The 14736-nt window shown below is 44.0% G+C and overlaps 1 protein-coding gene across 1 annotated transcript in view; it reads left to right on the top strand.

Moving 5' to 3' along the window:
* The first annotated feature begins 536 nt into the window (after nucleotides 1-536).
* Nucleotides 537-14736, top strand: part of C7H17orf75 (chromosome 7 C17orf75 homolog) — a 236068-nt gene continuing 221868 nt past the window's right edge. The window contains exon 1 of the mRNA XM_085617227.1: nucleotides 537-744. Within this exon, the coding sequence (XP_085473353.1) occupies nucleotides 596-744 (149 nt within the window). The 5' untranslated portion in view covers nucleotides 537-595. The remainder of the gene's footprint in view (nucleotides 745-14736) is intronic.

Genomic DNA, 14736 nt, shown 5'->3' with positions numbered 1-14736 from the left:
TAGCTTAAACTTGCATAAATGTGAGACCTATTGCATTGCAATGCTTGTTCATTCTTCTACCCAGTCATTTACTAACCTATTCAGCTATCCACTCACTCACTTGTCCACCCACTCATTCATGTATCCACTTGATTAATAATTTAGCAATGTACACACGCAGTAAAAACCCTTTCGGACGCTCATCTATATTTCGTCCACATTTTGACTTATTCTTAGCTTCACCAATTTGCGCAATGGTGACGCGTACAAAATTGACAATTAATGAAGAAACACTTCATTGAAAAAAAAACACACCTATTGGCTTTGTCAACGCTCGATGTTATATAACACACGAAGAAATGAATCAAGCACAGCACAATTAGATTGCGTCTAGAAACCCGATGGCGTCATATTTAAAATCAGATTCGGATAATTTCGACTCCAACCCGTTGCCTTTACCCATAGCTTTCGTCACTCAGCTGACAGCGAGGCGGAACCTTTGCGAGGCGGAACATTCGTTCCTCAGTTAATGTTGTAGCCGGATCCTCTAGCGGCGGACATCTGTTTGTTTTCCTTTCAGCTACCAGACAGTGCCAGCTCACTGCAATAAGACAAAATGCTGCTTCGCACGCAGAGCTCGCTGCAAGAGTCCGTTGACGGGGATGAGCGGGATCTGGAGAGCGAGGAGGTGACCGTGGAGGAGCGGCGGGCTGAGAAGCAGAGCTCCACCACCTACTACTGCCTCTACTTATACCAGGCCAGCCGGTGAGAGGAAAGATTACACTGCTGCACACCCTCTCCCATACTTTCACTCTCCCACGGCTTGCCTCAAAGCAAGCTCCTTGTGAGTGGACTATTACACCTAGTAACGTGGGAAGAAACATTCCTGTTCCCCGGTTTTGAAAGATACGAATAATGTTATTTGAATCTAAAATAACATTATTTGTATCTTGTAAAATCTGCATCGCTTTACACCTTTCCTCCGTCAGTGCAAATTACAGGGGACATTATTCTATTATTTACCCGGATTTCTTCACAAATCTGCCTCTTGTTCTCAAACCTTGGCATGCGAAAATAACAGCCTCTTGTAACATACATCTCTTAGAACAGCAAGGCAACCCCAGAACCATCAAGGCAGCTACCGCATTCCGAAGCGTATGGGAACAAACTCCCACCTACCAGCTGCCAATGAGAGCAGGCTCTCTGCACAGTGAGACAGACGTGCCTCGTTTAACGACGTGCACCGTCCTCTGCTGAAACTGGAAGCAAATTACTCCAGGAACACACACATTCGGGAACTCACACATTGGGGCCAACTTGTGGCTGAGGAAAGGGGGTGGAACAGCAAATCAGAGTCTGACAGTCAACTTATACACTTATTTAAAAAAAATCTGCTGCAAAGAAATTGGAGCCAAGGACATATGTGACAGTAAATCTGTTCTAGATTACTAAATTGGTCACAAAGAGGCTGCATTTAAAATATATTTTACGGGGTTAAGACATCTGCTGCAGAGATTGTGTGCCCAGCAATTTTCAGGGGATTAGAAAAACTGTAAGCTAACTGTAGTGGTTAACACTGTTCTGGCACAATTATGTGTTTTGTCCAGTCGCATTTTTTACTCTTAAAGCAGCATAGAGGGTTAATGTACCTGCTGCAAAGCACACCATATAACATGCATTTGTATTTTGTTTAGACAGTTAAGTGGGCTACTGCTTTTGACTCCAAGAGGATTTAATTAATCCCAGTTCCGAGGTTGCAAACCTAAAATAGGACAGTGATCTATTTACTGGCATCAAGCATGCTAACTGTAAGTCATGGTTTTAGATCCGTATTGTTTTGTTCTCAATCTGTTGTAATTCTAAGATTCAAATAAGGGTTCTTTTGGAAAGTAATAAAGTCTTATTAGTGCAGAAAACCACAATCACTGCATTACGTTTTAAATCCTGACTTTGTGTTTCTTCCGACCATTCTCTCTTAACATATAACGTCTACAACCACAGAAAATATGTGATTCCTACACCTTATAACCCTCATTGTCTAAAGTAAAATTTCCTATACATAGATTTATACACTTGCAGAATGTATTATGTCTCTGTGTGTCACGTTAAGTGAGCTGACACCCTACACTGGTCTGAGTAGAGCTATAAAATAGTTACATTGAAAAAAATAGGTGCCATTTAAATTAATATTTGTGTAATTACTCGTACAGATAAATCTTGCATTCTTGCAGCGCAGGAACATCTTTTACATATGGAGTTGACCAGGTCAAAAACCTGTCTCTTAAATACTTGCGAAGTGATGAGAAGCTGTGCACCTTTGTTTCCCTCCATGGCATTTTCAGCTAGGTGTTAGGCTTCAGATGGCTCCCAGCTAGGCAGATACTTGAACAAAAGGAGGGTTGATGGCGCTTTTAATCAGGCCTTTGTTTTGGGCCCATCTGGACATTAAAATAAGAAAGCCCCCCTCGCCTCCTGCATGTTGCTGCTCCCAACAGAATGAAGACAATTTGCAGGCATTGCGGAATTATGTCTTGGTGTCCGAAAATGACACCAGGACAAATTCAGAATGTTTCCCTGGGTTGGCCGGATCCCGAGTCTGGACTAGAAATAGTGGCCAGATCTGGAATCCGTGGGATCCCCCTACTTTCCAGCCTTGCCTGCCCTCCAACATCGGAGCACATCCACATGGAAACAAATTATTCCCCAGAAGAGTGCCTGAGTATAGCTTTAGGTATGGATCCTTCTCGTCTGAGCAACTGACCATGAGCTGTTCAATGGAGATCCAGCACCCTCCCTATTCCTCCTCTCCCATAATGTAAAAGAAGGAGGAAAATAACTGTGACTACCCCCCCAGTTTTCCCCCATCCTCCCAAACAAACCGATGACATGTGGTGGCGACAGAAAAGCGTGACATTCTTTCAGAGCTTTGACAGCCAGATGGGATAGGTTCCTCTCACCTGTTTCTAACAGCTCACTGAGCAGACAAACCACCTGAATTAGAGAGGTTCCACCTGAATAGGAACAAACTACTAGAGAGTATGGATTTTTGTGAAAACGCCTTCCCTCGAGCCTGCTTCTGTTGGGTTCAGGACCTCTATAACATCTCTATTATTCCTACGTCCTCTTCCTAGTCATTACTGATGAAGAGGATCCCACCTCAGGGTGGGGAAAAAATCCAAAATCAGTAAGGTAGTAGTAGTTTGGTTCAGTACCCGCCCACCCAAATGGGCACCAATATTAGGACTGCGCAACTCCTGGTATGTTTGCTATCTCATGCCAGAGACGTTGAGGTAGGATGGGACACCTCCTGGGTTTGGGACTCTGACAAGGATGCATTACTCTTTGTACAGTGCACAGAGAGCTTGAAACGTGCAGCAAAGGAGTGGAGTGTCTGGCGGAAAGTTGTTTGGATCGGGCGTGGTCTGGCCACACGACAAGATATGCCGCTTGAGCCCGGAGCTCCGTGCCTTGGGGAGCCCCGGACGGCGGCAAATGCTTTTTCATGGGCTCTGTGGCTAAGAAAACCAACTGCTCACTTCGTGGAACGCCCGGAATTTGACATGCGACATTTCCTGCTAAGAACAAGCATTTGCAATGCAATAGGTTTCGCATTTATAGGAGTTTGAGCTATTGGCATTGTAAATGACAATGCTTTTTATTTAAGTTTGGTTTTTTTAAAAACATAAATAAAAGGCACTGTCATTTTGAATGCCAATAGCTCAAACTCGTATAACTGCGAGACCTATTGCATTGCAAATGCTTGTTTACACTGCCTACATTTTGCTGTCCTATAAGAACAATGCGCACCTCCGCCAGGCATATTCCAGTCATGTTTTGCTGCATAGCCGGATGCGCCACACCCTCTCTGAAACTACAAACAAGGCAGGGGGTCTTTTAGGAGTGAACCCTCCCTGGGCTACTTCAGATAAGCAGCTAGGGCTGCATGCATAAACTCGGATGACCCCTTGAAGCGATGCTGGCGGGAGGCTGGCGCGCTGCAGTGTGGCTGCTGAAAGTCTGATGTGCATGTTAATCGCATTGACATGATAATATCCCTTTTAACAATGCCATCAACATGCATTCCAAAAGCAAACATTACCTACAACAAATTCATTTTGGTTTACACTCTCCAGAAATTAAAGACGGCATTTTGTTTAAAACTAGAATTAAACGCTGGTATCACAGCAAGCTGAGTCCAGATCTAAGGTACTGTCGCCCCTTTTATTTAAACATATTTACCATCGGTCCGTTTTGCAAAGCGACACTAAGCCGCATGCCACCGGCAGCTTTGAACAGTAAAACAAGCTAAGACACAAATGGACTATGTTTGTTGGGGAAAAAAATGTAAACAAACAACTATGTCGGGGATTGCGACGTCGGGAGTGAGCTCCAAACTAAAATACTTGCTCACGCAAAACACACATTCCACATTGGCAAGCAGCGGGGCACCGTGTATACTCTTCCGCACGCTGCAGAGAGTTGGTAAACACTCAGCTTAAAGGGGGGGGGCGTTCCACAATAACTTTAATACAAACTCCCGGTCATCTCCATATATCTCAGCCACAGAAGGGAATTCCAGCTTACTACAGAGTGGCGCGAGAGGCATGGGTTAATGGTGTCCTCTGTCAACATTAGAGACTTTTGTCACAAACTCCCGGTCACCTCCATAAGCTCAAGAGTGTACATTTGTCAAATAGAACACGTGTGTGCACTTTGCGAATGTGCCTGCTGTCAAACGTGATTGTTGTGTAATACTATCCCAAATGCATAGCCGCGCCTCAGCTTGATATGTACAATGGACACGGTGTGGATGTGACGTAAGTCCAGAGCTGCCGACTATGACACTCTACTCAATACAATATAAATACACTACACACAACAACACGCAAAAACACCTACTTATACCACATCATTAAACTATACTAAATGCAACATATACCATGCATAATAACACTTAATAACATATATTTACATGCCACAAAATTACATAACACATAGTAACATTATACTAAATCCAACACACACCACACATAAAAGCACGCAATGCCACATAATTAAAAACACATTTTTAGACTCTACTCGATACAGCATTATTACAATCAACATACTATCGCATTGTGAATGTTGTGCAGCACGTTGAAAATGTGTAAGTTATAATAAAAAAATGTTATAACCATTTCTGGCACCTTATATTGCTGTCTTAACAAGTTGCTGGAAATAAGATACCATGTTTAGTGTAAAACTTGTCCAATCATAAGAGTGTAGAATTAGGATACATTCATGCAGTGCAGAACTGATGTAAACTGATGGAGTGAAGTACTGAGTGAAATTCACAAAGTAGAGAAATGTCTCTAATTGGCGGTGTGTGTTATGTGGGGAAACTGTATACATTTTTGAACACCCCGAAGTTTCCCGAATTCAGGAAGTGCAAAATTAGAGTAAACACATGCAGTGCACTATTGGAGTTAATATGAGATTACGCTGCATGCCTCTGCATGTGTGTTCTACTGTGGCAAACTAATCGAACAGTCGTTATGAAAGTTGCATGCATCCCACAAAGCTGCGGGTTGCACATATTCTGCAAAGGATTATTACCAGGCCATTGGCAGGTGAGGCCCAAATTATGCGGCAAGATTATGCGGCAGAGAAGGACCAAATTATGCGATGGGGAGGGCCAATTTATGTTGCAAGAAAGGGCAAATTATGCGACCTAATGCGGTACCTTTTCAGATAGTATTGTTTTTATAATTTTTTCCACATATTATCACTGTCTGGGCAAAGGTCGCACCTCATTACCAGTTTAACATCCAAATGCAGTCATAAGCATCTGAAAGATGACCCGTAAACCGTACCATGGGGCCTTCCACTGCACGGCAAACAGAGATCCCGTGATTTTAATAAAGTTTGTTCTGTTTGAGTCGGAATTTTTTTTGTTGTTGTTAAAATCTGTAGATTGTATAGCAGATGACGAATTATGTGAAAAATGCCCACAAATCCATCATCATGCCGAAAACACGGTGGCCACAGATGCACATAATTCCGGTGGCCCCGTCTGTAACAGAAAGAAGTAGATAAAAGTATTGCAGCGGAGGGAGGGACAGGCTGGGGGTTAGGGCAATGGAGGGGGCACTCGGAGGGGGATAAGGAAAGAGACACATCTTCAGCAATTGTGATGCAGACAGAGCCCTCCAGGGCAGCCCACCCCACTCTGTCACAATTTGAGCTGTCACCGAGCCCTGCGCTTCTACAAGATTGTAAACTGGCCGTGGTGATAATTTGTGGGAGGGGGTGAGAAAACGGGTAAGGTAAATCATGTCTCCCTGAGGGTTACTGTCATGCGAAGATATCTCAAACAAATTTCTGTGCTTGTAGGCTTTTAGGAGTTATACGAGTGTTTCAAAGGTCGCGTGCTAATGGCATATAAGAGCGGATATGGACGCGCTATCCAGGCTTCCTTTGACAAAACTGGAGGCGCTCATGTTTAAACCATACAGTATAGTAAAAGAAGCGAAACAAAACCAGTTTACAAATGTACAGGTCGTCCATTACCGCCTTCCGATCCAATTTCAGCACTTGTTTCACAATGACTGTCTTGCGGGAAAGCGCTTCCTACGACACGTGCTCCAAACACCATGTGGCACTAATTAGCAGACAAGCTCAAGCGAAGACCCCTTGCCATAAACATGCATTTCCCAGTCCATTATCTCATCGCTGGGAATTCTGCGGCCGTGAAAGTGAGCAAACAAGTGCTTTTCAGGCTGCCAAATGGTGCGCGCGCCCGGGGCACATGCACTGTATTTGGAGGCCTGAAAAGCACTCGTTTGCACTTCCAGATCCCCCTTTAACAAAAGCTCTCGCAAGAGCAGCGCTAAAGCGCTGTCTCAGGCGAGACCTAAAAACGACCCCTGTCATGTGTTTTGGGAGCTTGTCTGGCAAGAGGAGAGCAGCCCCGTGAAGCGCGGGAACAGCACTCTTGACCTGCTGCGTCATAAATCAGAGTGGCTCCGACTAGCTTGGGTATTTCTGGAAGATTTGAGGAGAACTTTTTACTTATGAAACAGCGAGTCGCTGCATCGTGGTGTCTTCCACTCTTCATTTCAGACAGGTCTGTTTTCATTTTAACTCCAGTCAATTCTGAGGTGACTAAGCACATCACCGGATACACTGTTGCTATTGGAACAGACTACACCGGAGCGTACTTCTGGCTGACCTTTGCTACTGTTGCTATTTTACCAGTATAATAGTGTGATGTACTCTGAATTTTAAACTGACAAAAAAAAGTGCTGGTTCCACACTGCTATTATACTGCTGAACAACTATTAATATCAGTGGTGGCTGGTGACTTTTGAAAGTGGTAGGGCGTAAAAGTTCTTTCAGACTTTCAGGGTATGAGTGAGGCAGCCATACTCTCCCAAAATCTTAACTGCACAATGTAAAAGCAAAAATTCTGGGATCAATTCCAGCTTCCCCATTTGACCAAAATGGGTGATCCTAGGCAAATATTTTATTTCCCCAAGGCTGCCTTCCCTTCGTTATCACATAGGAGTGCTCCTTAAAATACACACGTTTTGGAGCATTTGCTCTGTAGAAAGACCTTATGCTTGATTTCATCGAAAATACGTTGCTTCATGTTAATGTTGCTTAATGCATCATATGAAACTAGGCCACACACTAATAGCGTTGTCATTAGGGTGTGTTCTCCTTTTCGAAAGTTACAGCTTAAGCTTCATTAAACAGGAGTGTACACAGGAATGTTTCTAAATTTACTTGAATCAGGTTTAAAAGAGCCGTATTTGACAGACCGAGCAGGCACACATTCTCTCTCTCTCTCCTACACGCACACGTTTACACAGGCACACATACTCTCTCTCATACACGCGCACGCTTACACAGGCACACCTACTCTCATACACACAGGCGCTTACACAGGCACACCTACTCTCTCATGCATGTGGGCGCTTACACAGGCACACCTACTCTCATATAGGCGTGAGCTTACACAGGCACACATACTCTCACACACGCGCACTCTTACAAAATCACACAAATCAGTGCCAGTCAGCCACTCAATATTGAGTTGTGAGGCAGCTAACACCGGGGGCTGAAACAGTGCTAATTAATCACAGTGAGTGAGTGAGTCTGCTCCATAGGTATTGGTATTGGTAGGGTTTTTTTTATAGAGCGCACAACTCACCCTGGGGCATCTAGGCGCTAAACTGGGAGAATGCGGGAGAAAAAGTAACCACAATGACCGGGAACCGATTAGAACAGGAAAGTTTTTAATTTCTTCCTGAAAGCAGTCAGTGACTGAGTATTGCGGACTGCTAACGGAAGTTTGTTCCAATAGTTAGGGGCTAAGAATGAGAAGGATCTGCCTCCCGTCTGCGTAAGGCGGATTCTAGGAACTTGAAGGAGGTCCAGAGAATTGGATCTAAGATTTCTCTGAGAGGAATATTTGACCACTCTCTTTCGAAGATAGTAAGGCCCACTTCCCCTTAGAGCCTTGTAAGTCAGACTGCAGATGTTAAAGATAGATCGATTTCTAACATTCAGCCAGTGCAGTTCTTTCAGCAAAGGTGTAGAGGCTGAGCCTGAAGGGCGATTCAAGACAAGCCGTGCTGCCGTATTTTGGATAACCTGAAGTTTAGCCAGGTGGATTTGGCTCACTTCAGCCAGCATCGCATTTCCATAATCTAAGCGACTGATAACCATTGCCTGGACTAAGGTTCTGCGCTGAGAAATAGGGAGAAATGGGAAGATTTTCCTAAGCAACCTTAGCCCATAATAGCAAGAGCTGGTTGTTGCCGCTACCTGATCTTTCATAGATAGGGTCTGGTCCAAATAGATCCCAAGGGTCTTGACCAACTTCTGGGGAGTGGGGGGGGGGACCAAGTTGATTGGGCCACCACTCATCCGACCAGCTGTTATTCGCTTTACCTAAAAGCATAACCTCCGTTTTACCGGGGTTAAGCTGGAGGCAGTTTCTCGACATCCAGTCAAAGATGGCCAGCATACCGGCGGCGAAGCGGGATTTGTCGAGTTCTGAGTCGGTACCAATTGTGAACATTAGCTGGGTGTCATCAGCATATGACACAATTTCGAAACCCAGATGCTCGACTACTTTCGCCAGAGGAGCCATATATAAATTGAAGAGAGTAGGGCTCAAGCAAGAGCCCTGAGGGACTCCCCTGTCCAGCAGCATTTTTTTTGAGACGAACGGTCCCAGCATAACAGTTTGCGTGCGACCTAATAGGTACTGTTCTAGCCATTTCCAGGCTTGACCTTTAATGCCACAATCCTGGAGTCTCTCCAACAGCTTCGAATGGGAGATCGTATCGAAGGCTGCGGAGAGATCAAGGAGAATCAGAATAACTGATCCTCCTTTATCAACAGTTAGCTTCAGAGAGTCGGTAACGGCCAGCACAGCCGTCTCTGTACTGAATCCGGGACGAAAACCGGACTGGGATGGATCTAAAAGATGGTTTTCCTCTAAGTACAGGCTTAGTTGGCTGTTAATGTGACTCTCCAAGATTTTCCCTAGGAGAGGTAGAAGGGAAATGGGGCGATAGTTAGCCAAGATCAAGGGGTCAGCCGATGATTTCTTCAGTATGGGACAAACGACCGCCTCTTTCCAAGCAGTCGGAATTGTGGCCGAAGTGATGGAATTATTAAATAAATCTCGGATGGCGGGGGCACAGCTTAAGGCCAGATCTGCCATGATTTTGGGAGGACAGGTATCCCATGGTGACCCCGATTTCGCTCTCAAGAGAGCTTTAATCACCTGTTCAACTGTAACCAACGAAAAGCAGTTGAGGGAACATGCGTTTGTGTTATTTTGTTTCCGGGGCGATTGAGAGGAAGCCATCTGAGAGTTAGTAGTGGTGGGGAAATTGGCATAGATGTTCAAAATTTTTTCCTGAAAGAAGGAGGCCAGGGAGTCACATAGCTCTTGTGTTTCTGGGGGCCGCTGTCTGCAGGCTTTTGGCGAGACAAAGTCCTGTACAACCTTAAATAGGGTTTTCTGGGAGTTGCTCGCATTATCAATTTGATCAATAATATAGTGCTGTCTGGCAACCTTTAAGTTCAGGTGGTATTTGGACAAAGCCCTCTTGTATAGTGTTCTATTTTCCTCTGATTTGTCCAAGCGCCATCTCCTTTCCAGGTGCCGGCAGCTAGACCTTTCTAGCTTCAATGTACCTGAGAACCAGGGAGTAGAATCTCTCTGGGGCCTAGATTTCACTAACTTCTTTGGGACAGTTTTGTCCAAAGCTTCTTCCAGTGCGGTATTGAAGATTTCCAATTGTTCACTAATATCTCTAGTGTTATCTGATTTATACATGGAAAAGGTCTCATTAAATGCCGCCGGGGAAAGATTGTCCCATCTTCTACGAAGCCTTAGGGATTGTTTAGTGGGCTGTAGTGGACTTAGTTCTACCAGGCAAGTTATGTGGACCGTAATCATATAATGATCGGTCCATGGAAGGGGATAGGGAGGGTCACAATGGATCCGATCCGAGTTGGAGAAAAGTAGATCTAGTAGATGCCCAGCATTGTGGGTAGGACCCTCTATTCGTTGAGTAAGATCCAAGAGTTTAAGAGAAGCCAGTAATTTAATGACTTCAGGGTCCTCTACTTTCTCTCCATGAAAATTGAAATCCCCCAACAAAAGGAAGATGTTTGCTGCAAGTATATGAAGTGCAAGATATTCTACTAGCACATCAGCGAAACTTCCTTTGGGACCTGGTGGGCGATATACTAAAGCTCCATGCCAGGTGTCAGCAGGAGAGACAGTAATTTTAAAAATGCCTAGTTCTAATTGTTCATTACATATTGAGGAGACCCATTTTGCCTCCACATCTTTTTTAAAAGCAATGGCAATACCGCCACCCTTTTTGTTTTCCCGGTCCAAATGAATAAACTTGTAATTCTCTGGAATTGCGAGCGTGATCATCGCATGGTTTGAGGGGTTTAGCCAGGTCTCGGTAAAAAAACACACCATAGGATCCTGAGAGGTCAGCATGTCCCATATTTCAAATGGGTGTTTAGCTAGAGATCTCGTGTTACACAGAATAATTCTATGAGATCCGGTGGCCGAACTATCTAGCTTTATCACGTCAGAGTTGAGATTGGGTTCCTCAACTATGCTGAGCTGGTATTTACAATGCAGACAGGATACTGGGCCTTCCAACATGGATAACTTGGCCTGCAAACAATTGTTGAAAGGACATTTTTGTGCTTGGGCACACTTGTTTATAAGGTTTAAAGCCTCCGCCGAGTAGCTTACTACGGGGGCCTGGATCCGGAGGGGGGCAGCACGACTAGCCCCTGGCCGCGTCAGGACGCGGACGGGCGCAGACGGGCTTGCCTTTGGCGCGCCGCCGGCGCGCCCGCTGCGCTCGTCCGCTGCGCGGCCGCGTGAGCATGCTCAGTTATAGGAAGAGGGAGAGAGACACTAGAGCGCAACCCCCAAAATCCTCCCAAGATGTCCGCTTAATTAGCCCCCGCACCACACAAGACGAAGCACGAGCTATAGCAGGGGAATCACTACGCCTCCAAAAAGACAGCCTGAAATGGCGCCAGGTAAGTGAGTGATTCTAGCAAGCAGATAAGGATTTTAATAAAAAGTTTACACGAGAGCAAAGCAATTTACACAATTTATACGGAGCAAAGCACAATTTTATAAAGTTTAAAAAGTTTAAAACAAAGGTTACAATCCTAGTACGTGCAGTTAGCTAATCTCCCGGCTTCCGCCTCAGGAGAGCAAACATCCAGTGTAGCGCGGCCGCGTGAGCATGCTCAGTTATAGGAAGAGGGAGAGAGACACTAGAGCGCAACCCCCAAAATCCTCCCAAGATGTCCGCTTAATTAGCCCCCGCACCACACAAGACGAAGCACGAGCTATAGCAGGGGAATCACTATGCCTCCAAAAAGACAGCCTGAAATGGCGCCAGGTAAGTGAGTGATTCTAGCAAGCAGATAAGGATTTTAATAAAAAGTTTACACGAGAGCAAAGCAATTTACACAATTTATACGGAGCAAAGCACAATTTTATAAAGTTTAAAAAGTTTAAAACAAAGGTTACAATCCTAGTACGTGCAGTTAGCTAATCTCCCGGCTTCCGCCTCAGGAGGTCAAACATCAGCCTGCGTCTCCTCCAAAATTCTGCAATGTTTACAGAATGCCGACTCTTAATCATATCTGTTTCCCTTTTGCTTTCAAGTTCTGAGGCCACTGCCAGGTAATTGCATTTGACTCCTGCGTTTTACCACTGGCTCAGGATGTAAAACTAGGGTCACAGTACTGAACATCTGCGTGAAACGTGTCTGGTATTTGGTTAGCTTAAATTTTCCCTCTATGGAGAATTTTGACCATTTCCTGAAATTACTGCGAGGTACACTGGCACACTTCTGTGTTTTTACAGAAACGGCTCCGGGTGCCTTTTGTTGAAATGGGAGGGGAACAACCTTTACAACGCAACTTTTACAACGCACTACCTTTACAACGCATTTTTTACAACGCATAATCCATTACAACGCATGACATTACAACGCATGACACTACAACGCATTTTTAAAAACTACCTTTACAACGCATTCCATTACAACGCATACTACCATTACAACGCATACCATTACAACGCATAATATTACACTACACTATCCAACACTTACCCTACTGTTGCATCCCCTGGAGTTAGAATAGTAATTTTTACCCCTATACTATCCAACACTTACCCTACTGTTGCACCCCCTGGAGTTAGAATAGTAATTTTTACCCCTATATTATCCAACACTTACACTACTGTTGCACCCCCTGGAGTTAGAATAGTAATTTTTACCCCTATACTATCCAACACTTACCCTACTGTTGCACCCCCTGGAGTTAGAATAGTAATTTTTACCCCTATACTATCCAACACTTACCCTACTGTTGCACCCCCTGGAGTTAGAATAGTAATTTTTACCCCTATACTATCCAACACTTACCCTACTGTTGCACCCCCTGGAGTTAGAATAGTAATTTTTACCCCTATACCATCCAACACTTACCCTACTGTTGCACCCCCTGGAGTTAGAATAGTAATTTTTACCCCTATACTATCCAACACTTACCCTACTGTTGCACCCCCTGGAGTTAGAATAGTAATTTTTACCCCTATACTATCCAACACTTACCCTACTGTTGCACCCCCTGGAGTTAGAATAGTAATTTTTACCCCTATACTATCCAACACTTACCCTACTGTTGCACCCCCTGGAGTTAGAATAGTAATTTTTACCCCTATATTATCCAACACTTACACTACTGTTGCACCCCCTGGAGTTAGAATAGTAATTTTTACCCCTATACTATCCAACACTTACCCTACTGTTGCACCCCCTGGAGTTAGAATAGTAATCTTTACCCCTATACTATCCAACACTTACCCTACTGTTGCACCCCCTGGAGTTAGAATAGTAATTTTTACCCCTATACTATCCAACACTTACCCTACTGTTGCACCCCCTGGAGTTAGAATAGTAATTTGTATCCCTATACTATCCAACACTTACCCTACTGTTGCTCCCCCTGGAGTTAGAATAGTAATTTTTACCCCTATACTATCCAACACTTACCCTACTGTTGCACCCCCTGGAGTTAGAATAGTAATTTTTACCCCTATACTATCCAACACTTACCCTACTGTTGCACCCCCTGGAGTTAGAATAGTAATTTTTACCCCTATACTATCCAACACTTACCCTACTGTTGCACCCCCTGGAGTTAGAATAGTAATTTTAACCCCTATACTATCCAACACTTACCCTACTGTTGCACCCCCTGGAGTTAGAAAAGTAACTTTTACCCCTATACTATCTAATACTTACCTTAAATGCAATTTAATATTATGCGTTGTAATGGTATGCGTTGTAAAGGTAGTATGCGTTGTAATGGAAATGCGTTGTAAAGGTAGTTTTTAAAAATGCGTTGTAGTGTCATGCGTTGTAATGTCATGCGTTGTAATGGATTATGCGTTGTAAAAAATGCGTTGTAAGTGCATGCGTTGTAAAAGTGTGCGTTGTAACGTCATACATCCAAATGGGATGTTTGTGGTAATGACCGGAAGAAATTTTTTTTGGGCTCGTTAGTCTCCCCAAAAACACTGTTTCTTAAACATTTTAAATATAAAGCAGAAATCTCTGACCTTGATGTTAATAATAGTACTACTATTTCCGGTAAGCTTTATGGACAGTATAACATCAGTAATATTGTAGCTGGCTTTATTTCCAAGCAATTACATTTCCTACTGAATACGGCAGTTGTGTTTCTTTAAACCCATCAATACCCTTAGGTTGGGCTGTTTGGCACAGAATGGATTGGCGTATTTTCAAGAAGAGTGTGTTTTGGAAAAAGCTAGGGCAGTTTAATCCGGTAATTCAGCCGTTAAATTAATAGCCGGTTCTTGTCACATGGCAAGATTGCCGAAAAATAATATTATAACGCGACGGATTCAATGTCGTAATTTGGCAGATGTGCAGCGAGGTGCAGACAGTGGTTCACCAGTATCTGTGAAAAATGTACTGTCAATTCTCAGCATGGTAGTTGCAGTTTGTGATTACAAGATTTTTGTCAGATTAAAAGACCTTTCTTTATTCAAGGGGCGTAAACAGAAAACACGTCCCGAATATTTGTTAATAATAAAAGTGAACCATGCGACTTCAGCAGTCGCGGCCGGCGGCATGACTCGCGGGGGGGGGGGGGGGTATGGGTTATAAT

This window comes from Triturus cristatus, chromosome 7, assembly GCF_964204655.1.
Source record: "Triturus cristatus chromosome 7, aTriCri1.1, whole genome shotgun sequence".
NCBI classification, from domain to species: Eukaryota; Metazoa; Chordata; class Amphibia; order Caudata; family Salamandridae; genus Triturus; species Triturus cristatus.
Note: the sequence above shows the minus strand (reverse complement) of the source record. Positions and strands in the feature narration are given on the sequence as shown.